The sequence below is a fragment of the Lycorma delicatula genome, chromosome 5, assembly GCF_047948215.1.
Source record: "Lycorma delicatula isolate Av1 chromosome 5, ASM4794821v1, whole genome shotgun sequence".
NCBI lineage: Eukaryota > Metazoa > Arthropoda > Insecta > Hemiptera > Fulgoridae > Lycorma > Lycorma delicatula.
In genome coordinates this window covers 168,976,053-169,002,386 of record NC_134459.1, presented here as the reverse complement: position 1 = coordinate 169,002,386, position 26,334 = coordinate 168,976,053, and the positions used below count along the sequence as shown (strand labels likewise).

The following is a 26,334-nucleotide window of genomic DNA, read 5'->3' as shown; positions in this document are numbered from 1 at the left end:
TTGGAAGGACAGGTAGAAGGGAAAAATTGTGTAGGCAGGCCACGTTTGGAGTATGTAAAACAAATTGTTGGGGATGTAGGATGTAGAGGGTATACTGAAATGACTAGCACTAGATAGGGAATCTTCGAGAGCTGCATCAAACCAGTCAAATGACTGAAGACAAAAAAAAAAGAAAAAAAAAAGTAAACTAAAATAAGAGGAATAAAAACAAGGACAAAAATAAAATACATGTAAAATAATACGTGGAGTTAATAAATTGATATTGTGTATAATAACGTTAAAACATCGAAAATAAAAAGAAATGAATATAAACAGACGACGCATGTTTTTTTGCATGACTAGTACATTAGACAGAGCAGTTGGCGGGGGTAAACTTTCAGCTCACGTATTGTATATATGATAAACGTGACTAAGAATATCTTGACCAAATTTAAGGAACTGATTTAGATATCAAAATAAACAAAAAAAAAAATTCATCTGCGTATATGCCCTATATTGTTTCATATTCCTTTTGTACATCATTTTGTTTTTGTTTCAGTAAGAGTGTATATCTTAAGAAAATTACATAAAGGTGACGTATCCAACAGCAGCAAAATAAATAAAACTGAAAATTTCAAAATTACATCCATTTAATTATTTAATAGAACGTAAAAAATTAATTTTATCGAATTATATTTTATTAAATAAAAATGTAAGCGTTTTATTTTGAACAAACTCATACATTAATTGTTCAAATCAGTTGATAAATAGCTAAGATAGGGTGAAATTATTAAAGTAGTTAAAAATAAGATTACCTGACAATCTTGTGCCTGTCTTCACTTTCTTCACTAATTGAAGTAAATATAATTAATATTGATTTATTATTTTTTATATTAAGTAACTGTTAACATTAAGCGATTTGATTTTATTTTTTGTATTTTATCCAATAAAAAAATAATTCGATAAAACTTAAATTTACAGAGCTAATAATGATTAAAAATTTCAAATGGTCGCAGTTTTAGAATTTTACGAAATAAAATATTACGGTCTTGAAAAGATTCGGATTTCAGGTTACAACAGAAATATCCATTTTGAGAATCCCTGAGTCCTATTTGACTGGTTTTGGAGTGACGTTTATACGTACGTATATATGTATCTCGTATAACCCAAAAACGATTAGCCGTAGGATGTTGAAATTTTGGAATTAGGACTTATGTAACATCTAGTTGTGCACCTCCTCTTTCATTCCAATCAACTGAACCAAAAGTGTCCAAAAAGCCCAAAATCTAAAAAAAATAGATTTTGGACGTTTTCTTTACAGTAATAAGTCCCGATTGAGAGCTTTTTAACGATGTGTTATATCTGGTTCTTATTTGTATTGGTTCCAGAGTTATAGCCAAATAAAATTTTAATGAAAGAAATGTCTGGATCTTAGAAGAGTATTGAACATCGATTCGGTTCAGACTTCATCTCCTTTTTTTTTAAACTTTTTTTTCAATTTAAATAATTGATTTATTAATTATTAACCTCTTATTGTAAAACAAAAAAAAAAAAAACGATAAATAATAATTCAATAACAAAAAAAAAAACAGTGAAAATATATCAGAAGTTATTAATGAAATAAAATTTTATGTACTTCTCATTTTTTAAATGTGTACATCTAATTTAATAGGCGTACAAGGAAATCATGTGGTTTCCACGTCAGATTTTTTAAAAGAAATTGACTCACGTACACCAAATATCGTTTAAAATTTCAATCCACTGAAATTGGTGGCAGAGGGAAAATGAAGCAAGGTTGGGCATTTGTTCAGATGAACTTTTTTTGTATAAAACGGGATTATGTAAAATAAAAAGATTATAGGAATTCGTACATCCCTATAGTGGAATTTTATAGCGTTTCTACCTCTTATCTAAAGGTTTCAGGTTCGTGATATTAATTTACACGCTAACATTTCATTACCAGCTACCATAGTAACTATTTCATTGGGAATCGGCCGTAGTTACTGTTTTAAGAAATAAATGAATATCAATAGTGTAATACAATATAATTTCATGTTTAAACATTTTTTTATTACTGAGTACGAGATACTTCTTTAATAATTTATTCCTATTTAAATTAAAGTAACATACATCGCCAGAGAGGTTACTGTGTTGAAAAGGGAATATAGAATCTAATTATCTTATTGCTTTTTGACTTGCTACTTTAAAAAGCTCTTCAGAAAAAGTAATGTTTACATATATGTAAGCAAATAACATCACAGAAATTTAAACCGGTATGTTGCATATTTATTCTTTACGTGGAATTTAATATTATTATTTCTTGAAACGCGGAAGCAAAAGAGACTAGAAACCATTTTTTCAATTTAAAAGTATGACGTTTAAAATAATTACATTTTTCGCAAGAAATTCTCTGTTAAGGAATCTACAGGGATTTGTCTGCTAATTAAAGCATTACTGCTGTTTAAACATTCAACTGCGGTATTTATAGTAAGCACTCACCCATTTGGTATTCGCATGATTAGAAAATCTTCGCTTAGTGTTTAGTAACTGATCGAAAGCTGAACATAGTACCGAGTGGAAGATAATGGTTAGGTCCTGCTACTTATTTACATATCTACAAAGCCTTGTAGACGCTAATCCTTTCATAATTTAGGGGTGACATCAAGTGCAAATAATAATAATAATTAAAAATCTACAAAATAATCCCTTCTGAAGTTTTTCGGCCAATATAACAAAATTTATAAAAATAAAAAAAAACATTAATTTTATGATTTTTTTAAGATCAATCAAAAATTTGTAAATAAAATGTGAGATATGAAATGTAAAATGTAGTTTCCTATGATTGAATGGGTGGCAGAATGGGTAACTTCTGCTTTTCAAAAGAGGTGGCTGAATGGAGAGTACCAGAAACTTAAAGACGTTTTGTAGGTGTGTATCTAACTCCAGAAGATAAATAATACTTTGTTGATTAATGCTCTTTGTGGCTAGGCACGTCCGTGACCTTTCAATCACGCAAATGGTGATATTATACATATATGTGTGCGTGTGTGTATGAAGATATATGCGCATCGACCTTAGCTGTCTAAAGCCATCAAAATGTATATATGTAAAAAAAAACATCAAACAATGTGATAGAAAAACTACCAAAATTCAAAGTTCGCAGGATCCCGCCTCTTCAGTTGGTACATAATTCTATAATTACATGAAAAATAAATAAAAACTTAAAGGAATTTATAAAACCTAGCAAAGAGTGTATCACGAAGTTTACTCGTGAAAATAATGAAAAAAGTTCATATAAAGCATATGTACTAAAAAATGCTTCGCTTGCAAGTTACGACTAGTATTCGCTCGGATTTCAGTAACCCCGAGGAAATGAAGTCGAACTAAAATTTTTCGGACGTTAACTAAGGGACATAATTAGTGATTTCTTATGGTTTTTGACCTAAAAAATTGAATAAAATACGTTTGTGAACAGTATCTGTCGAAGAATTTGAGAAATCTGGAGTGAAAACCAATAAATTGAGGTAAAAATCCTGTTTTTTATGTTTGACTACAAAAACACTGTTAAATGGGTAATAAACACATAAACTTTTAAACAAATCTTGCTCAGAATTTAACTCTGAACACAAAAGAGTAAGTGGAGTAAGATGAGTAACACAAAAATAAAATTCTAATTTAATTTAGAAACAGTATTTTACTACATTAGTCTACTATTAAAAACTGTTGTTAAAAAAATAAAAAAATAAAAATAACATTGGAAATTATATAAAAATTGTAAAATAACGATAACTTACATATTTTTTTTATTTTTAAGAAGAGACAGACTTATAGACCACATACTAAGGCATCCTGGAATAGTCGCTTTAATATTGGAAGGACAGGTAGAAGGAAAAAATTGTGTAGGCAGGCCACATTTGGGATATGTAAAACAAATTTTTAGGGATGTAGGACGTAGATGGTATACTGAAATGAAACGACTAGCACTAGATAGGGAATCTTGGAGAGCTGCATCAAACCAGTCAAATGACTGAAGACAAAAAAAAAAAATTTATTAATGATACAAATACAATAAATTATTAGAAAAATTTTTATTTCAAAGTTGGCAATAAAATAACAACTCATCAAGATTGCGCAATACTGTATTAGTGTTTAAATCGTTCTCAAAATAAATTAATTATGCTGGGTACTGTGAATTGTGCTATATTTAGCGAAGATTCCTTTCAGTGAACTTGAACGTGATCGGTTTGTCATTGAAGTTATGCCCTACTTATTTACAACAGAGGAATACACTGATATTGTATTCATTCTGGGTGTGTATAATGACAATGCTATAGCTGCTGCAATGGAATATGAAAACACTTTCCGAATCGCAGGAATCCAGATCATCCTAAAACAATTAGCGCGACCTTTCGCAATGTTCGTGAAACAGGTTCACTACCTAGTATTCGTACCAGCTACGAACGATGTGTCCAATACGACGCTGTTATTGATGAAATTATTATCGATGCAGTTCAGCGCAGTCCAGGCGAAATGTGTTGAAAATGGAATCTCATTTTTGAACACTGTGCTTAAAAAACATTCGAATTTTTCTAACTTTTTTGTTTTATTCAAATATTCTTGCACCATTTTATTTATAATTAAATTCTGTATAAGGTTTGTTTAGACGTTTTATGTGTTTATTACTCATTTAACAAAGTTATTGTACGTCAAACATTAAAAAAAACAGGATTTTTCCCTCAATTTATTGATTTTTAACTTAAGATTTTAAAAAAATTATGCATATACGATTCTGAAACTTATTTTATTCGATTTTCTGTTCAAATCCATAAGTAATCACTAATTCTATCCCTTAATTAACGTCGTAAAAATTTCAGTAAGAACTCTTTCCCCGGGCAAGCTGAAATCCGAGCAAAGTTTTTCATAAGTCGTAACTCACAAACGAAGCGTTTTAGAACATATGCTTATGTTTATTTAGTTTTTATGAATAGAATAGTTTATGAAAGTCTTGGGATAATTCATTTATATATATATATATATATAGCCTATATATATATATATATATATATATATATATATATATATATATAGCCTATATATATATAGGCTTTATTAATAGCATACGATATGTAAGAAAAATTATTTTAATTTGAAGAGAAGTATTCGAAAATGAAAAGACTATATATGTTCATCCTATGTATTTTTTAATAACAATTTATATACCTTTAATTTAGATCACAATAAATAACTTTCAAATATTAAAATTAATTCCTGTTTGTTTATGTTAAATAAAAATCTAATCCTATAATTAAACATGTTTATAGTGACTGCAATTTTTTAGTTAAAATATATAATTTATTAAGAGAGAAAAAAAATTATATATATAAATATATATACTTGTATATATGTTTCTTTTCTCCATTCAGTTTTCCAGCTACTGCCCGGTCTGGGGGTGTGTGTACAGATTAGCAATTGCAATCACCGCTACCTCCGGAAGCTAAACAGGAAAAATAAAAAAATTCACCCCTACCGGCTTGCCAGGCCTGTAGCGGAACTAGTGCAACTGAAGAAGTAGTGCAATGCAAGTGTAAATGTACCAGTAAAAGAGTGTTGAACTCAGGTTGACCACTTCTTAGAAATGTGCTTAATTGAAACCCAACCATCAATTAACACGGGTACCTACAGTCTAGCATTCAAATCATATATATATATATATATGTCGGAGAGGCGAGGAGATTTGTCAGGGATTCAACGTTTTGTGCTTCACTCATCTTTACTATTACAAGTGGAGAATATATAAGATTATAATAAAGTTCAATTAATAAAAATGAGCAGACAACTCGCACAATGAAACAATTACAAATGATAACCATCACTCATCAATAACTCAGTAGTACACGAACCATAATATAAGACTAATTCAATTTAGAATTCAAATAATAATAACTTGCGATAGACCGAGGCTCAGGGAAATAACGAATTCGCGATCACCAGGACGTCTGTTCGATCTGGGTTCCAAAGCAAGACTACCTTTTCTCCATATTCTCAAATAATATACCTACTGCATATTTCCTTTTCCTTATTAATTTTATGATACCCCTATCGTCCTGGGATCCCGACTACGTTGACAACCATGTGCCTACCTAGGCCTAAGCCTACCGCAATAAAACAATTTAAACCTTATTTTACAAAATATTACAAGTAATAGTACATTTCTTAAAACTACTAAAAATACAGATATTCTAAAGAATATTCTCATCGTTTTGTCGGAAGGTACTCCACTGTACTTTATTCTCCGACATATATATATATATATATAATTTAATAAAATTTGCATTAAATTAGTTTAAAAAATTGATTATTATTTTATTTAACAGAAGAAAGGTAAAATTTATAATCAATTTATATAAGAAAATTCTGGAAAAAGCTGGTTTTAAATTTGATGGGTTTTAATAATTATTATTCTTAAAAGATCGTCTCTATAAGTACATTTTTTTGTTAGAAAACATATAAAATCCTTAATTAGAATTTTATTAGATTGCAGCTCCAGAGAGAATATTTGGATAAGATAATTACGTTATGAAAAGTAGCTACACTTTTATTATAAAATAACTGTTGGAATAAACCAGTTCAAATACATTTAACGAACGAAACGAAAAGTGTGTATAGTTTGTTACGTAGCAATATTTTTTCTTTAGTTATAACTTGAGTACAATTGAACAAACAGTAAAAACCAAATTTACATTGTAGTAAAAGTCGATCGGGGAACGTATACAAAAAGAAAATTAACTGAAAGAATAAAATGTAAATGAAATGAATTTCCCAAGAATTTAAATAAAATCATATAGCGGTACAGTTGCGATCGCGTGGAATAAAGGACCTAAGAATTGTAGAATAGAAGCAGACGGCATGTAGCGTTGTAGGATACTGCTACATATATGGTTGCCGATATTGATTTTATCTGTTCTCTCAGTTCTACTCATTCCAATACCGATCTCATCTTTCTCCCACTAGGCTTTTTTTTTTCATCGAGTCAATTCGTTCTTTTGAATTTTTTCTTTGTTTCGTCTAATAATTTTGCCAACAAAGAATATGTACGGTAATAATCTGAAACTTATTTATCTGTAAATGTTGATGAATATTATTTCGCTTTTAAAAGTATAAAAAGCTCTTTTTTTTTACAGAATTTAGCATATCACAATAAAGAAGTATTGGCAGTGTTATATTATAAGGTCTCTACATTTTTAAAAATACAGTTTATTTTGTAATATCTGGTTATGCAAAGTGCAAATAAATAAAGATCTAAAAATAAAAAAATAAAAAATTGCTATGACTTTTTCGCATATTTTACGTAGTTGCTTTCGCATATTTTACAAGGAGTTGCTCGGCGATCAAAATCACATTATAAATAAAATGAATTAAATTATATAAAAATAACGTATTTTACCTCCTGCGGACAAAAGATTGAACGATTTGTAGTTCAGATGAATAAATCAGAGTTGTGATCCACCCAATCCCACTGATGAGATAAGATCATCACTTCTTAAAAAAAAAAATCAAGTTTTGTTAAAGAATATACTTTAAAAAAAAAATTCAAACCAATCATCCGCATGTTTTCTGTAGGAAAAACATTCCTTTTTTTTTTTTTTTTTTGTTTAACCTCCGAGTCCACAGTTAAGCATTACTTCAGAGGATGAGATGAATGATTTGTATATTCCAATCTACAAAAATACAAACGCCACATTCTAGATAGCAATGGCGGCTCGCATATAGGCACTGTGGAACTGCAGGACCCCTATTTCCGCTTGATATTATCGATAAAATTTAATATTATGAGTCCTTTTTTCTTAAATTCTTTTTTTATACTTGTACAATATATAATCAATCCTTAAGTTAAATGTCAGTAGTCATCCTCCAGTTTATGAAAAAGATACAAAACTCTTTGTATGGAACTGTGCGTCTCACAGTTCCAGCGGCGTGGTGTTCGGCTGCTGTGCGCATGCGTACATACGAAGCTGCACGCGAGGCTTCAAGGGAGAGAGAGCATTGCCGCTCCCGCAGTACCGACCCCGGTGTGCTGGTGGAAGGAGTTCGTGTTTCCGCGAACCCGGTTAGCTAGTTCAGAGGGAAATGATGTAGGACATTCAAGATGTCCGGACGAGGCCTACAGCGAAGGCAAAAGCTGAGTTAATAAATCACCTAAGTAGATGTCTACCGAGGCATTTACAACGGTGTCATCCAAACCAGGCCAGGCTTATTACTATGAGATGTAAAAAGTCAGAGGGCGATAGACGACTCCCGTTAAAGCCCATCAGGACTAAGAACGTCACTAGGCGTGTGTCTTTCCCTACGGGGTTGGGATGTGCTGATGGAAGTTAGTTCTGTTCTATTCTGCGTGTGTATGGAACGTTCCTTTTTCGTTCCCTTTTCTAGTTTAGTCAGCGGAAGGAATATGAAAGCGGTTTAGTTATTCTTTCAGTAGCGATCAGCGGCGGAAAGCAAGGGCTCTTTGATCGTTAAATCTTCTGTCCAAAAACATGCTGGAAGGACGAAAGAGAAGGTAGTTAGTAAAAACTAATTATGTTTTTGTTTCTGTGTACACAGAAATTTAAATTAAGCACCACTGGACTATAGTATTTTTCAACGGACATTTATTATCATATAGTTATAGTGGGCATAAATTATTATCTAATAATACTACAAAATATTATCTGTATTGTCATTTTATTATTTATTCGGTTAAATCGAATACGATTTTTAAACTCAATGTGCTTACAACATTCTTAAATATGATAAAGTGTAGAAATAGGTTATTATCCTGCTTCCAGCTATTCTATTTGATTCATTTTTTTGGTTCTTTTATTATACAGAAAACTTTAATCGTGGACTTGAAAAGCTCAGAAAAAAATTTTCTGGAGCAGCATCCCCAATAATTTTAGTTACGATCCGCCACTGCTAGATAGTTAGTAGAAATTTTCTATTGATGGGGTTGTTTGCTTGGTGTACACAAGGATAAATATCCTTTCTTGCCCTGATCCTTATTATCGGCTCTATCTGCGAACGTCTGACCCAGTTATATTCACGCTGAGATTGCGCGTAAATCATTGGCCTGATCCAGTTGGCGGGAGGGTCTGCAATTCAGCGAGCTGACAATTAGAATATCCTGTTCGAAGGCTCGACTACTGGCTTTTTCCATAATGCATCTACGTAGTAATGTATATATAGTCTATACTATATAATTATATAATTAATTTAGGATTTCTTAAAAATTTCTCACCATTTATTTAACAACTGAAATAGAAATAGAAAGAACTTTAAAGGCGACAAAAATATTGATATTTTGAACTGTGAAAAACTAGAATTTTACTAGTTAAATTATTACAACTAAATCTTAAATTGCTACAATTGGATAAATGTAAATCTGAGTTTTAAATTGGAAAAAATTTTGATTTAAATGACTAATTTTAAATCTTAAATTGCACTTATGTCAGGAGTTATTGTGCAACTTTGTGGCTAAAATTGGTGCAATTTTGAATATAATTTATAGAAAGAATTCTTTGAATACAGTTATTTAAAAAGAATCTAAATAATATGTTTTTAGGAATACTCTTTTTTATATAATTTGAAGTACGAGTAAATTAACGGTAACAAAACGTTTTCAGTAATATTTATTATAACAAATTTTACTTCTTATCGATAACTGTTTCAACAGAAAAGTAAAACTGCTTCAACATAAATTATATAATACTCGATTACTAATATTAAAATACTCGATTGACGTTAAGTAGTAACGATTACTTTGGAATGATTGCTTACTTAGTATTTAACAGTCTCACTGTAGCATTAATCGCAAAATGTTCAGTTAACAATCTCATTTTGTAATGAATATCAGGTCCTAGCGTTATATTTAGAAACATACAACCAGAATACTCGTAATAAAATAAAAATAAACAAATATAATAGAACTTTATTCAATGTTAAATTATTTTTATATTGTACTACCATTCTGTGCGGGAACAAAACGACGAAACATGGAGGTTGTAATACTGTAGCTTTATGTACTTATTATTTTTTTCATAGTCATTAGTTGTTACTAGCTGCAGGGCGTGCCTATGGCACGCCTCCGCAGCCAGGCCCCCCGGGCGGGTTTGCACCCCACACTTTAGGTCATTCATCACGCATAAGAAAAAATTGGCAAAAACATTAAATTTTTAATTTGAAGCTATGACTCAGATAATCTTATACAAGACCATCAAAGCTCGCTATCAAATCCATTCTGAGATACCGTCCTAAAATTATTTTTACATTTTAGTGCGTTTAATTTAAGAGTGGTGTTTAAATTTTTTTTTTACATATTTTTTATTATCTACTTTTTAGTGCATTTGATATAATAGTGGTTTTTAAAAAGCTTTTTTTTATATTTTTCATATTCTACATTTCAGTTTTCATAAGTTTATACTTTACAGCTGCACTAGAGCACAGATTTGAGTGTATTTAGCGAAAGATCGGATCGGTACGTTTTACGGTGGATGAGTGCATTCAAAACGTGGGACTAAATGATTTAATTTCCGGATAACCAAGATCCTGTCAATCAAGAGTGTATCCGATGCATTAAACAGTTAGAACTCAACCTGATGATACATAAGCCGTTTGAATTATGAAATTCGGACGATCGGTTACCGAGATATTACGGTGGAACCCCATCGCACCCCTTCCCCAATTTCCGAACGGCGCCCCGGGGGCACATGAAAATATCATCCGACGGATACTACTGGAAGCGGGTGAGCTATCGAAATGGGGGAATCTAAAATAAATTTCAGAGTGCTAGTACCAACCGTTTTCGAGATATTTGCGTCGGAAAATTCGGATCCGGTTAAAAAGTACTACATTTTACCAAAACTTCGATATACGAAGATAAGTCAATTATTATCCGCAATTTAGTTATATTTTTGTTTATATTGGTAGTAATATGTTGCGTAGATGACGCATGCATGGTTTAATTGTTATGTGTGTGCAGGTTTGATGCTGCTAGGTTAGTTCCGTTATCACTGTCCTGGCGTTAACCATGGCGGCTCCGTTTTCTGTTTGCACCAAAGAAGAGCAACGTTCAGCGATCCGTTATTTGTGGTCGGGAGGTGTATCAGGGGCCGAAATTCATTGAAGACTTTCGATACAGTACGGGACCAGTGTGTTACCGCAACGGGGTGTCTACGAATGGATTGAAAAATTCAAAAACGGTCGCACAAGTGTTACGCACGACGAAGGAGCCGGACGACCGTTTACCGCCAAAAATAAGGTGCACGTGACATGGCTTTTTTAGACAGACGAGTAACTATCGATGAAGTGGCACAGCGTCTGCAAATTAGTCACGGTTCCACCTTCGAAATAATCCACAACAGACTTGGGTTTCATAATGTCTCTGCAAGATGGGTCCCAAAACAACTCACACAATTGCATAAACAAACGCGCTTGGACATCTGCCCAGAACATTTGGATCGCTATGGTAACGAACGAGACATCTTCTTAAACAGAATCATTACTGGTTACGAAACATGGATCCATCGATACGAGCCGGATAGTAAACGGCAGAGTATGGAATGGAAACATCCAAATTCGCCCTGCAAAAAAAGTTCAAGACCCAACCGTCCACAGGAAAACTGATGCTTACGGTTTTTGGGGCTCACAAGGCCCAGTACTGGAAGATTATAAGGAAAGGGGCACGACAGTAAACAGTGAGCGTTATAGTGAGATGCTTACTGCCAAGCTGAAGCCTGCAATTCGAAGCAATAACCGAGGACTGGTGTCGAAAGGTGTTGTGTTGTTGCACGACAATACCCACCCGTCCACACACTGCTGAAACGGTCCAGAAACTCAATTTTGTAGTACCGGCTCGTTCTCCTGATCTTGCCCCTTCTGATTACCACTTGTTTGGTCCACTCAAAGAGGCATTAAGGGGCCGTCGATTTACCTCGGACGAAACACTGAAAGAAGCGGTGCATTCCTGGCTCGCAGCTCAATCGAAAACCTTTTATGAGGGCATCAGGAAGCTTGTGCAATGATAGACCAAGTACGTTGAAATGCAAGGAGATTATGTTGAAAAATGATGTACATTAAGTTTTCTATTTGTATTGCAATAAAATTTATAACTACATTCCGGATAATAATTGACTTACCCTCGTATATATTTATATATCGATATATAATAAACAAGATAATAATATAAAATTGATTTACAATAATATAACACCTGACCACCACAAGACATGTACTAACGAATCGGTATTTTTCGCTAGTGATCGGTATATTCCGATGCTAAGCTAAGGAGGACGCACACAGACACACATACAAATGCAGTTTAGTAGGGTAAGATTTGTGAAACAGTATTATTTTGGTTAGTAACACTCACAACCAGTCATTAGATTCGGACTTAATAAAACTTAATAATCATATAACCCAAAATGCTTATTATCATACAACTTACTCACTCAAAATAACCATTGAGTTCTTAATATCACATTAATTTTATAAAGTAGATTTGAAGTAAAATACAAACGCTATTTACCAGTTCATCCTGACTTCTTTTATTATTTCAGAAATATGCGATTAATATCTTGATAATAATTAATCCGAATAAAGATTGCATTAAGATTTAAAAATTCTAATTGTTTGAATTTTCTGAACTTTTATTAAGACAGTTATTTAAATGAATATGAAAAATTAAATTATAATAATATTCAAAGTTAATAAAATTTTGAATTCAGAAAAAAATTAAAGAAAAAAAAATTACTTATATACTTTCATTCCCAAGTTTCGTATTATATATTTACAGATTTTTTTATTTATCTGAAGCAGAAAATAAATACCCAAAATCAAAATATAGTTTTTCCAATTATCAACATAACTAATTGATAACAAGCCTTCCGATAAAAGAACATAATTATTGAAAAGATCAAAGAAAAGTCTTGGCCGTTCATCCAGAAATTCTGGGTTCAAATCCAGTCAAGCACGGAATTTTTCATACGCTACGAAATTTTTATTTCGTATTGTCACGGGGGAGCTTCGAACTTTGTGGCGAATTAATCATTAAAACAAATTAGAACTTCTCTTTCTGGGATTCACCTTTAAAAAAAGTTTTTATCGATTTTGAACCGATTTATTCAAGAGGTAATATTTTTAAACAAAAAAAAAAAAAAAAATTGATATTAAAAAGTAAAGATAAATTGTCTTTTTTACGTAAAACAAATAACAAGGGATAAATAGACATCTATTATAGTACATAGAAGTACTGTAGTTGTTAGACGTGTTTTTTAGATACTTATACATTTATGCAAATTTTGGATGAAAATGTATGTCCATGACAACAGAGAATACATAGGTTTCTCAGTAGGCTTATAACGTAGTCTACCTACACGAGAAACTGTCCTACACAAATTTCTATGTTTGATTCCCCCAGAGACTAAGGTTCACTGATCAACTAGTACGAACATAACTTAACATTTGTCGTCACCTAAGTTTACAACATATGATCAGTAACCTAACACACACAAACATACATAGATAAAAATATTTTAAAATTATATTTATTATTAATTTTATTATGCTATGTTATATAAATATGCGTTATTATAATTTATATATTAAAAAAAAAAAAAATACTTACGAAATAATTCCAGTCGTATAAGTTTCTCGGCAGGCTGCATTAATTTCGTATTACTTGCTTGGCACTTGAACGTGGAATTGAGCTGATGCCTTCTTACGCGTCGCACTTCTAATTTATTGACAATAATATTGGCCCCTGCCTGTTCCACTCTACCTTCCACTAAATTATCATTTACAAACCATGAAACAGTCGGTGAGGGCTGACCTGAAATTAAAAGAATATTTATTATTTTAATATATATTTAAATGTAAAAATTGCAAATGAAGAATTTTTAATAGTGTTACATATTTATTTTATTTTCCCTCCTATAGAGATAACTTTATTAAAAGGAATCGTTAATTTTTTACTATTTTAAGAATTGAAGATTTTTAAGGATTTGAGAAATTTTTCGAAAATATCCATCTTAAATGAATTACACAGATTCCAAATCTAGTTTCGCATGATAAAGCGTAATACTTCATCCAGTATGAAAAACCTCATTGTGTTTCTAATACCGGTTGTAATTTATTCATAATTAAAAAATGTTTACTTATCTGTTTCGATCTTCTCTTACAGAACAAATATCACTCTAATAATGAATACGTAAAGAATAAAAAAAAAAAATAATGATAATTTTCTGCGGTTTTGTTAAATATTTAAAGTAAAATTTATTAAAATAATTTTTATTAAAATCTTTTTCTGTCTTTACTTTTATTTTCTAGTCATTTTTAAATTTGTTCGTACAATCTTTGGTAGTTTTATGATATTTAGTACAGCTTTGTTAGTTACCAAGAGGTAACTTCGTCCTTTGTTCGTGTAATGTTCTTTCATCTTGGTACGTCTAGTTATCGACATGTCAATATAAATTCATTTTAACGATAATATCTACGCAATTCTAATACACGTAAATAAATTCTAATTTTATTTACATTTTATATTTATAAATTATTCTTTGAATTTTTTGTATTAATATGAACTTTAGTCGTTTTCATATTTTTTTTTTTTTTTGTTATAAATAGTTTTGGTCAGGTTGATCTGCATCATGAAAAATCCTTGGGAAGATTACTTTTTATCCATTGAGAAACATATCTACTTAATTTTCACGTAATCAATATAACATATTATTTTATATATATCTTTCTGTATGAAAGATTTATTTTCTACTTCTTGTTATTTTTTCACTAGACTAAGCGTGGGTGCATGCGCGGTCACGTGTATAAATTTTAACGAACAACATTATAGCACCAACTATCTTTATAATGAAGATGATATAATAATTAAAGAAATAAACTCTAAATGATAATATTAAATTTACTTTAAACAAGGAAAGTAGTAATAATATTAATTACTTAGATATAAAAATTAACAAAAATTATATCAATAATATAATTGATATAGAGGTATACAGAAAAACAACCAAGCAAGATACTATGATACATTTCAACTCCTTTCATCCTTGGAATCAAAAAACTGCAACTTTTAATTCTTTAGAAACCTCCGACTCGCCACAAGCGAAGAGGAAAAAGAGCAAGGAGTCAGATAAAATTAAGAGAGATGCTGACAAAATCAGTAAGGAATTGAGAAAGTCTTTGTTTGGAAACATTGCTCCCAAACCAAGATTTTTAATTATTACCAAGGAGAATGGAAACTTTAAAAAAGTTAGTCCATTCTTGATCGCAAGAGAGATAACTAATTGTGCTGTGCTGGTGGTCCTGTTAAGGAAATTCGTAAAACTTTTAACGGATTACACGTTGAAACTATCAACGATATTCAGAGTCAAAAAGTCCAGGCATTGAAGAAGATCGGTGAATTTGCGGTATCAGTGCAACCGCATAGCACCCTTAATACATCCAGAGGAGTTGTTGTTTGCCGTGATCTTCTAAACTGTACAGAAGAGGAAATAGTACAGGAAATGTCGAGTCAAGGAATGATTCAGTGTCGCAGACTAACAATGAGAAGAAATGGCGAAGTTCTTCCTTCGGCCTCTCATGTATTAACATTTAACAGGCCTACCCTTCCTGAAAAGGTGCGTGCTGGTATACATCGGCTTGATGTACGTGCGTTTATTCCGCAACCTATGCGATGTTTCAAGTGTCAACGTTTCGGGCACACTGCAGCTAGATGTGAAGCGCAGGAAATCTGCATATGTGGAATGAAGATAAATGAGGGTGAACCATGTAAAGACCCTCCGATCTGTATTAATTGTAAAGGGCACCATAACTGCCGATCCAGGAATTGCCCAGTTTATAAATCTGAAACGGCCATTCAGGATGTTAAAACGCTTCAGAAGGTTAGTTATCATGAGGCGAAGAAAATTGTTAGTCAACGAACACCTCGACAATCGACCACTTATGCTGAAGCAGCTGCTGCCCCTTCTTCATCCATAATTAACGCGGAGCAATTGCTTAATACAATAGCACCAAGCCTTGCAACAACGATAGAAAAATCATTGATGCTAAGATAGAGTCGACTCATCGCACAGAACCATCTAAACATGAGAAGGCTCAATCCCGCATTGACACCGATGATAAAAGAAACGTACCAGCGCAGCATAAAAAATTAGCTAAACCTGCGATCATAACACCATCACTTGAAGTAGTAAATAAAAATCTTGATTTGTCTAGAAAAGAGGAAGAAATCACTCCGTCATGTAGTTACAAACCTAAGGAAATAGTGACAAGAAAATCCGAGTCTACCGAAATGGAGGTGTAAGTCGTTATTGAGAAAGAACCAGACGTTCTAACGTCTAACGTTACAAACTAACAATGGGGCCTCCAAAAGCTCAAAGAACAACTTCAGCGAGAGCATCTATTTCAGCTGGACCCAGCACTGGAGTAGAGATAGAATCCAGCTCATCAGCCGCGGAAAGTGCATCGCTTGCTAGTCTAGATTCAATTGCAACGATGTTAACATCACCAATGAAGCTTTCATCACCTTATGTAAGCCGGCGAACGTCATTGGCATCAGAAAGAGAAGACAAGAGGCATTATTGACAAGAGGCATTTTACTTTACGTATGACACTTATTTTAAATTTAATATCATGACGATCAATTGTTATACACAGAGTGTTTCTAAAATGGTGAGCTGGCTGTCCTTTTCGGATTCTACTTGTAAAACTAAACAAGAAGTATCCTTAGGAAAAATGCAAATTTCTACTCCGTTCTCCTCCTGTCCGCCATTTTGTTATTTTTATATAATTTATATCTCAAGTTCGGATAGACGAATAACATTAACATTTGGTTAGCGTCTTGGTAATAAAGTTTTAAAATTAGCATTAAAATTATGGCTTAAATACATTTGCAAATGACAAAATGGCGGCAATGTTTATTTTTCAATCCTATATATCACCACAAATATTAGTTTTATCCAAATTTATATTATTGCTACAATATTAAGCCTTTTATTTTGAAAAAAATGACATTTTATTTTTTTAAATCGGGTAACAAATAGTCGAGTTATGGGGAGATAATTGATGTAATTTTGTATCAAAATATTTAGTCTATTACTGTGAGAATATTATTACTTAATTTGATACTAATTTACAGTACTAGAATTAACAATAAATAAAAACAATTAATATTTCATTGAATTGAACGTGGAGGGTGTGAAAACAGACAAATAATTACATTAATTTTCTGCCATAACTCGGCTATTTGTTAACTGATCTTCAAAAATAAAATATCATTTTGTTCAAAATAAATGGCTTAATATTGTAGCAATAACATAAATTTGGATAAAACTAATATTTATGGAGATATAACGGTTTTAAAAATAATTTGTAATTTGAGAAGGTATTTCTATTCCGATATTTTTTTAAATTTAAAAAAAACCTTATTAGCAAAACACTTACCAAATATTAATGTGATTCGTCTATCCGAACTTGAGGTATAAAGTTTTACATAAAATAAATTATTCCAACAGGGGGAGAACAAAGCAGGAATTGGCATTTTTTCTAACGATATTTTTTGTTTAGTTTTACTAGAATCCAAAAAGTATAGCCAGCCCACCATTTTAGAAATATTATTTGTGTGTGCGTGCGTGCGTGTGTGTGTGTGTGTGCGTGTGTGTGTGTGTGTGTGTGTGTGTGTGTGTACTTAATTTACTAAATTTACAATATTTTATTTCAATTTATTCTGTTTCTAATATTTTAAATGAATTTTTCACACATCTTATAATGAATTGGATATTCCTGAAGATGAATAATAATCCGAAAGCACTCGAATGGTTTAAACTTTTATATTTTGGTAATCCAGATTATTTATTTATATATTATATATAATATACTAACGGTGCTATGTCGTAAAAACTTAATGAATGATATATTGGTTGAATTTTAATATGAACATAGAGCACGTAAGCATTAAAGTAATTTATTAAAAAAAAAGCTAAAGAGATTTCACGTCACAAATATAAAGAAATAATATGTTGATAATATTAACATAAAATATTACGTTAAAAGAATGAATAAAAAAGGGACCAAGAAACGGAAAAAAAACAACGTTTTTAATATTAAAATAACGAAGCTGATTTTAGACTTAGACTTTAAATAAAAGAAGTAAATTAATTAAAGGTAAAGTTAAAAGGTCCGAGATGGTGCAAAAAGGAAATACAGTATTATAAAGGTATTAAATGTTAAATTAAAAAGTTATAAAAAAATCCTAAAAAGGAAAGCATTCTTTAATAATTTAAAGAGATTTTTTTAAATAGAGAAAGGAAAAAGGATCAATTGTTTTAGCCGATACAATGATCCGTATTAAGGAAAGAAATAAATAACAAAAGAAAAAAAATAGCGTCACTTATATGAATAAACTACCTCAAAAATTACTTTCCATATTTATCCTACTTGTTAACTATTTTACAGTGTTACTTTTCAACAAAAAAAAACATTTTTTCCATTAGTATTTTCATATACATAAAGAAAAAACCAAATTTTTTTATTCGGGGCTGAACAAAGTTTTGAGGTTTCTTTAAATTTATTTTATAGATCCTACGAGTATATATGGACATTCTCAAACAAATAATTAAAAAATAAATAAATTTCCTTCAGATTCTATTTGAATGATTTTAAAAAGCCATCCTTATACAATATTTCGGTCAAATTAGCCTGAATTTTAGGGCCGAATATTTTAAAACCTTTTTTGATAAATGATAGCATTATTAAACCAGTTTTTCCATTATTATCACATATTATTGATAAAATAACGATAAAAAATAATTAATTTATTACTAGTGAACTAATAAAAAGCAAAGCAGTAGCACTAAAAAACGCACACAATGTTATGTTTTTTGTTTAGTTTCATACTCTTAAATTACCATATACATTTATGTATCGCGTCACCCACGTAAGACGTGTCCAGGTTTGGAAAATTGAAAAAAGTAAAAAAAAAAAAAAATGTTATTTTTTTCACTTATTAAGAAAATAACCGTGGAAGATTGAACGTATATACGATTGAACAGTATTTGTTATTTGTCTATAGTGTAAATATTTACAGTAAATCAGTCTATAGTGTATATATTTAATTAAAAGCATGGACATTGCAGTTGATACCTTAATTACTGCCATCAGCGCTCGAGTTTCTTTCATCCACATAATATCAATTATGTTCGTAAAAATTTGTTCTCTGAATCAAAATAATCGTACTCACATTTAGTCAACATATCCAGCCAGTATTTCTGGCTCAAGTCACAATAATCCAGACACAAAAATCTACATCATAGAGAGTTTTTAAATTTTACCAAATGTAGTCTTGTTGGCCATCCGGTTTATCTAGTGTTAACAGAATTTTGTTTCAAATTATCGGTTTACCCAGATAGCTAGACGTTGAAGAATAGATGTCATACCATCACAAATGATACACACTATCAGGCACATTTTCAGCAATCAAAAGTTTGTATTACATCATTATTCAGTTCCTAGTTTGAGTCAGCTAGTGACGCGCTTTAGTATCTATTAGCGCTGGTGTACGGGTCAGTTTTAAATAATCATTCCGTCTGGCGTGGTCATGTATTTCTTGGTCTAATGTGACTAGTGTTATTTAGTATTGTAAAAAATAAATTTATCTGTCCTAGAAAAATATGGTTTCATTTCATTTCATTTCAATCGACGATCAATACAGTCTGTCTATTCTATCTCTAAAGACTTAACAATCATCGGTCTATTGCAAGTACGGAAGGTTTTCATAATAAAGCGTCTGGTTGACGCTCGCAGATGCATTTAATCCAATCCAGTCCTAGTTCATTATTCATCCATACCTTTTCTTGTGATTATTATGACTATAAAAATAATTTAGAAATTTTTGAAATTTGGAACAACAAAAGAAAAACCCCTTTCAGCAGTCCGGAAGGCGGATGTAGATTTCACCGGTTCTAAGCAGGGGATACAAAAGATTTCCACCTTAAAATTAAGAAAAACTTCAAATTTATTCAATACGATATTGGTTGCGTTTGAAAAAGCTTTCAAATGTTTGACAAGCTCCATATTTTTACAATTCCAGCAACATTTTCTTTACAAGACTAATGACCACTTTAAACCGATTCGATACTCTGCCTATTAAGGGAGGTATGATTTTTTTGTCTTCGAAACCCCATTTTTCCCACCCCTTGGACCAATGGTTGGTGATATCAATAAACTTCATTTAGATAAGTTCTATGCCCTCATCCAAACAATAGTAGCAACTTTAAACGAATTCGATATTTTACCTTATAATAAAATCTTACAATTCCAGCAATATTTTGGTCATCCCTTGCCGTAAGGGTTGTTCATATCAAAAATTATTTCAGACAAAAGTTTTAGGTAATTTTATAAAGTTAGATAATAATTTAAAGTAAAGTAAAGTTAGGAAATAAGTTTGGGTAATGTTGTAAAGGGGTTTGTCTTCGAAACTGCTTTTTCTCTACCACCTGAGCCAATGGTTGTGGATATTAAAAAACTTTACTTTTATAAGTTTTAGGCTCTTATCCAAAAAAAATAGTAGGAACTTTAAACGAATTCAATATTTTACTTAATAGGAAAGTTATGGCGATATTTTGATTTTCGAAAAAAGCCCTCCCATTTCCATAGTCTCCATTTCCATAGTCCGATTTGGCTCATTAACGAACTCGACCGAGATTTTTGATCGTTATATTTTATGTATCAATTTGAAAGTGATTGGCGCATAATTACGGCAGTTATCGTGTCCACAAGAAAATGAAATATATATATATATATATATAAACTTTTGAACTGACGGTGGTTTTGGGGTCTGGGGGATGTGAAACGCAAAGATATGTCGAAATTTTCAGGAAGTCGAATCATGGTATCCATTAAAATATATAACTTTCTGGTTCTGATTTCTATTTCTATCCCGAAAAAACTGTATAACTTATTTAAAATAAAAATCTGAGAAGGGCGAAATCGAGGAAGTTGTTAAATCTTTCAGTTTTTTGTAAAATATTTCTTTTTCTAATAAACGTGATTTTTTTTTTTCAGTTAGATTAAAGTTATTACGAGTAAATAAAAAAATTTCAAAAAAAAAGAATTACATTTTAATCCGTTTGAAATTGCAAAGCATTATTAAAATTTAAAAAAAAAACCTTTTTATCTTTTGATAGATGAAAAATGTTATAGATAAATAAAATTAAAATTAATTTTTTTAAATAATAAGCAAAAAAGTACTCACTTTAAAAGGAACTGATGACACAATGAAATGATAAAAATTAAAAAATGACCGACCGTCTATATACAATATCCAGGATACTTCATGGTTGCAGTTGTTTATTTCACATTTATTTTTTTCAATTAATTACTTTCGATTATCAAAATAAGGAAACAAATTTAAATAGAAATTCAATAAATAAAAGGTATCGAGAGAAAAATAGAAAAAAGACGTGATCTCGTGAAGAATGCTAAAAACATTTGATAATAAAATAACGTAGATGCCTAACCTAACCTGAAAAATATTTCAATAGAAAAAAATCATACATTGGATACAACAAACTTGAGATATGTTATAATGTCGTATTATACAGAATACATCTACTGTTTTATTAGGAATTAAAAAAGTTTTCTCTTTCAATTTATATAATCATTTTTACGTGTTCCCCGGGTAATATAGTAAACTGGATTTCTTACAGTTTTGATGGCTTGACAATAGAAACTTTCTCAGGAAGAACCATTAATGAATAAAAGTAAATATAAACGGCTGAAATTAAATAATCTTCCATAGATCACCATAGATAAACAGTGTTGATTAAAATAATGTTACATTTACTATTCGTTAATGATGATTGCGACTGTAAAACCATAAAATTAAATAAATTATTTTACAACAAAATTCTTTATAATGACAATAATTATTGAATTATTTTATTAAGTGTTTGTGTGTGCGGTGTTTTAATTTAAATTACAATCCAACCGCCTGGTTAGTTAAAATACTTAACAGGCAATGGAGGTTCGCTTAATTTCCGTAGCGATTAATATTTTAACATAGCTGATTCCGTTCAAAAAACGTGGTATGAATATAAAATGTGTCATTACATTATTTTTAGCGGATAAAAAGGACGAGCATGTAATTTTTTCATTCCATCCATAATTAGTTTTTAACATTACAAGCTGAATAAAAAGAGTTACCCAAAGAGACTTGCATATAAAAAAAAAAATAATAAAATTGCTATCCAATGAGATCAGCATTCTACATTTTAACGTGAAATTTGTAATAGATTACTCCATGTAATAAATATAAGTAGCAACCTATGAATGTTGTTTGTTTCTACATAGAATAATATATTTATAGATGTAGTGGGATGTTATTCCTAACACGCAATATTAGAATTAAATTAAATTACTCGTAAATTTATAAATATTTCACGGGTAAGTTCATTTGATTCAATTTTACATTAAAATATTAAAAAATATAATTTATTTAAAAAAATATACAATTTTTTAATATAATATATTTAGAAGACTCATTTATTTATTGACGTGTTGCTTGCTGACAGGTATCGTGCTAACAATAACAAATTTAATTAAAAAAATAATACATTAACAAACAGTATCGATTAACTCACGTTCACAATCGATTTGTTACTTTCATTAGTGGCAAATCTAATTATCTATTTCTATGAACCAAAAATTAGTTAAAAAAAATATATACGTAATTAATTTGATAATATATGACGAATAAACTGTATTAATTAATTATTCTGTATTTTTATAATGAGTTATTCTACATTTTTTGTAATATGAAATAAGTATTAACTGGTAAAAAATCTGATGTGGACTCCACATAACTTCCTTGTACGCCTATTAAATCACATACTCGTAAATACATTTTTTTTTTAATGAAAAGTAAATAAAATTTTATTTCATTAATAACTTTTGATATTTTTTCATTTTTTTATTGTTATTGTTGAATTATTATTTATAGTAAAACGTTTTTTACAATTAGAGGTTAATAATTAATAAAAAATCAATATATTTAGATAACAAAAAAAGTTAAAGTAGATGAGTCGGATTTGAACCAATGTGCCTTCCCCTTGTAAGTTTCAAATATTTTATAAATTAAAATGTTATTTGGCTATAAATCTGCAGCCAATGAAAATAAGTACCACTTATGATTATCATTAAAAAGTTCTCAATGAGGTCTTTTTACTGCAGTTAAGAAAAAGTCCAAAATATAGATTTTTTGGATTTTGGGCTTTTTTGGGTACTTTTGGTCCAGTCGATTGCAGTAAAAAAGGGAGGTGCACAACTAGATGTTACAACCTAAATCCAAAATTTCAACCGAAATCCAAATTTCGTTTAAATTTACCCGTAGTTATTCCTACGGGTAATCGTTTTTGAGTTACGTGAAATTCATACGCAAATACGTACGTACATACGTAATTATTAATAAAAAATATTATATTAATTGTTATAATATTAATATTATTATAATAATAAAATATTTTCCTAATTGGATTCAGGGATAGTCAAAATGGATATTTCCGTTAATTATTTTTCGCGATTACAACACTTCCTCTACTTCGTACAAGGAAGTTGAAGTTAAAAGGTTAGAAATTAGATTTGGAATCATTAATCTCTCAAAAGATAGCTCTATCACTTGAATTACATAAATAATTCCTTTGTAAAATTTATATATTTATTTGTGATAAAATACTAGACCTCAAATTTTAAACCTAAATGAATATAGTTACGTATCTCGCCAATTAAGTGCTACATTAAACCTGATTCCAACTAAATTGGTGTAATCTATTTGATTACTCTACAAACTCTACTCTCACTATGTTAAGCTATCAAAAATAAATTTTAAATTTAAATAAGTTTAAAATTAAATTATTTTTTTCATTTTTCAGCAAACTTCTTTCGTTGTCTGTAAACTGTAATATAACAATTTTTTTTTTAATTAGTTAATATAAGATTCATAATATTGAAAAATTTTTCTAGGATTTTTTTTTGTCTTACATTTTCCTTTCAACAAAAGAACTGAGTATGTAAATTATACAAATTTCCGTTAGAGAGATTTATTTAAAAACAAAAAAAATTGTTTTCTAGTAAAGTTATTAAAGTTTGATATCTTAAATTTATAGCCCAAAAAAACTTTTGTTAAATGAATAATCAGAGAATGAATTTCAAAGAAAGACGTTTCTGACAGAAAAATTTGGATCTTTATTATGAATTTTAGAACCGTACACTTTTTCGAAACCTATAAAAATTAATTGTTTTCCTGTTTATCTTTATATTTTAATGTAAATCCTAAACAAGGAAATGAAAAAAAAAATATTAACAAGAGAATAGGCTGAACCCTTATAAACGTCAAATTTATAATTTTCTAACAAAATATTTCAACCAATTTTAATTTAAATCCATTCAGCAACGATTTTTAAAAATCTGGTACATAATTAGGTGATTCAGTAACAAACGGATAATAAATTAATTCGAAATATTCTTTATTATGATTTATTTAATTTAAATATTCAGTTTAAAAAAAATAATTAACATTCATTTGAATTTGTTATTAATTAAATACAGATGAATTAATGTTTCTTTTCAACAGTATACAGAGGAAGCAGTAACGAGCCGGAGGGACAAGTTTCAGATTGGAACTACTATGTAAGGAGGCAAAATAAACTGCTAACATCTGTTGAGATCGATATTCTTTTAATTAAGAAAAAAATTAGTTACGAGAAATTCCGTTACGACAAATATATATATATATATATATATATATACACACACACACATATATATATATGTGTGTAAATATTGAATATCATTTTTATAAAAAAATAAATTAGAGATTCAACAAATGCGTTATATTAATTAGTTCATTCGTAGTTATATTTATTAACTGATTTTAACGTAAAAAGTTGTCATATGTAGGCTGAGTTTTTATCATTAAATAATACGGGAGAAAATAAAGAAAATGTAACGTGATCAAATGACTTAAAGGGCTGTTCAAAGATAAAAATGCTATTCAATATATTGTAAGTAATGGACAAGCTGCTGTCCAGAGACAGCAGTTTCTGTCAGAGGGGGGTGGGACATTAGAATATATCCTATGGATCCTGGCCAATGTCCCTCCATTCTTTCTTGCCTCTTTTAGTCTCTTTTCAGGGACATTTTTCTTTTCTCCTGATTTACTACCTCATTATTCGAACTCTTTTAAAACGGTAAAAATAATTCGCATTATTTCAATATACTTGTCTACCCGAACAAGATCGGTGGAAGAATTAATATGTAATATATATTTTTAACTTAAAAAGTTTTTTTTTTTTTTTAAATCTTATAATTAACTTGAATAAATGCAAGTTTTATTTTTTAACGTAATAAATTGAAAAAAAAACTAAAAGAAATTTCATCTCCACTGGAATTTAGTTTACTAGAATATTAATAAATCTGACAATATTCTACAAAATTAAAAAAATTACCCGGCTTCAAAAGAAAAAAAGGAGATCCACAGTTCACCCCATAAGCATTTATTTTAATATACGTTTCAATATAACTATTATGTGAGCAGTTTTCGATAACCCTTTTTTCATTTTATAGCAGAAGTTCTATATCCAAATAAATTTTTTCCACATAACTTTTTATGGAAGAGATTTTAAACGAATTCCAACAACTATGTAAATTATTCCTCACTTAGGATTGGAATTATATACATAAAATAAGGGTATATATACATAAAATGAGGGTATATATACATAAAATGAGGGTATAAATATATATACCGTCTTACTTAACGCAAAAATTTAAGAAGATTAACAAAAAAAAATAAGCTGGAAAAATAAGAAGCATTGCCAAATACCAAAAAGTATCTTACGTTCAGTAATTCTAGTTACGTGTTTTTCCCTAAATTTATTGTCTTATTTTAATAATAGTATAGGTTTCTCAACTTTTCTTTCAAAATATTTATTTTTTTTATATTTTCAGAAATTTTTAAAGTAATAAATATTTTAAATATAAACAACGATTTTAAATAAATTAAAAAAAAAATATAAAAGCGTATAATTTATTTAAAAATTTAAAAATGAATTTAAAGTTATATAATCTATATATATATATATATATATATATATATATATATATATATATATATATATAAATGTTAAGTTCGTTTGTTTACGGCTTCAAAAACTCAAAATGTTCTGCATCGATTGAGCTCAAACTTTAGTACGATATATAACCCGCATCAAATATTGTTTTCATCTATTTTTAATAAATCTATCTATATATTTTTAA

The 26,334-nt window shown here is 29.8% G+C and overlaps 1 protein-coding gene across 1 annotated transcript in view; it reads right to left on the bottom strand.

The window, feature by feature from the left end:
• Window positions 1-26,334, bottom strand: part of LOC142325792 (neural cell adhesion molecule 1-like) — a 962,523-nt gene that overhangs the window by 467,188 nt on the left and 469,001 nt on the right. Inside the window, exon 5 of the mRNA XM_075367823.1 lies at window positions 13,637-13,840. Coding sequence (XP_075223938.1) covers window positions 13,637-13,840 — 204 coding nt within the window. The remainder of the gene's footprint in view (window positions 1-13,636; window positions 13,841-26,334) is intronic.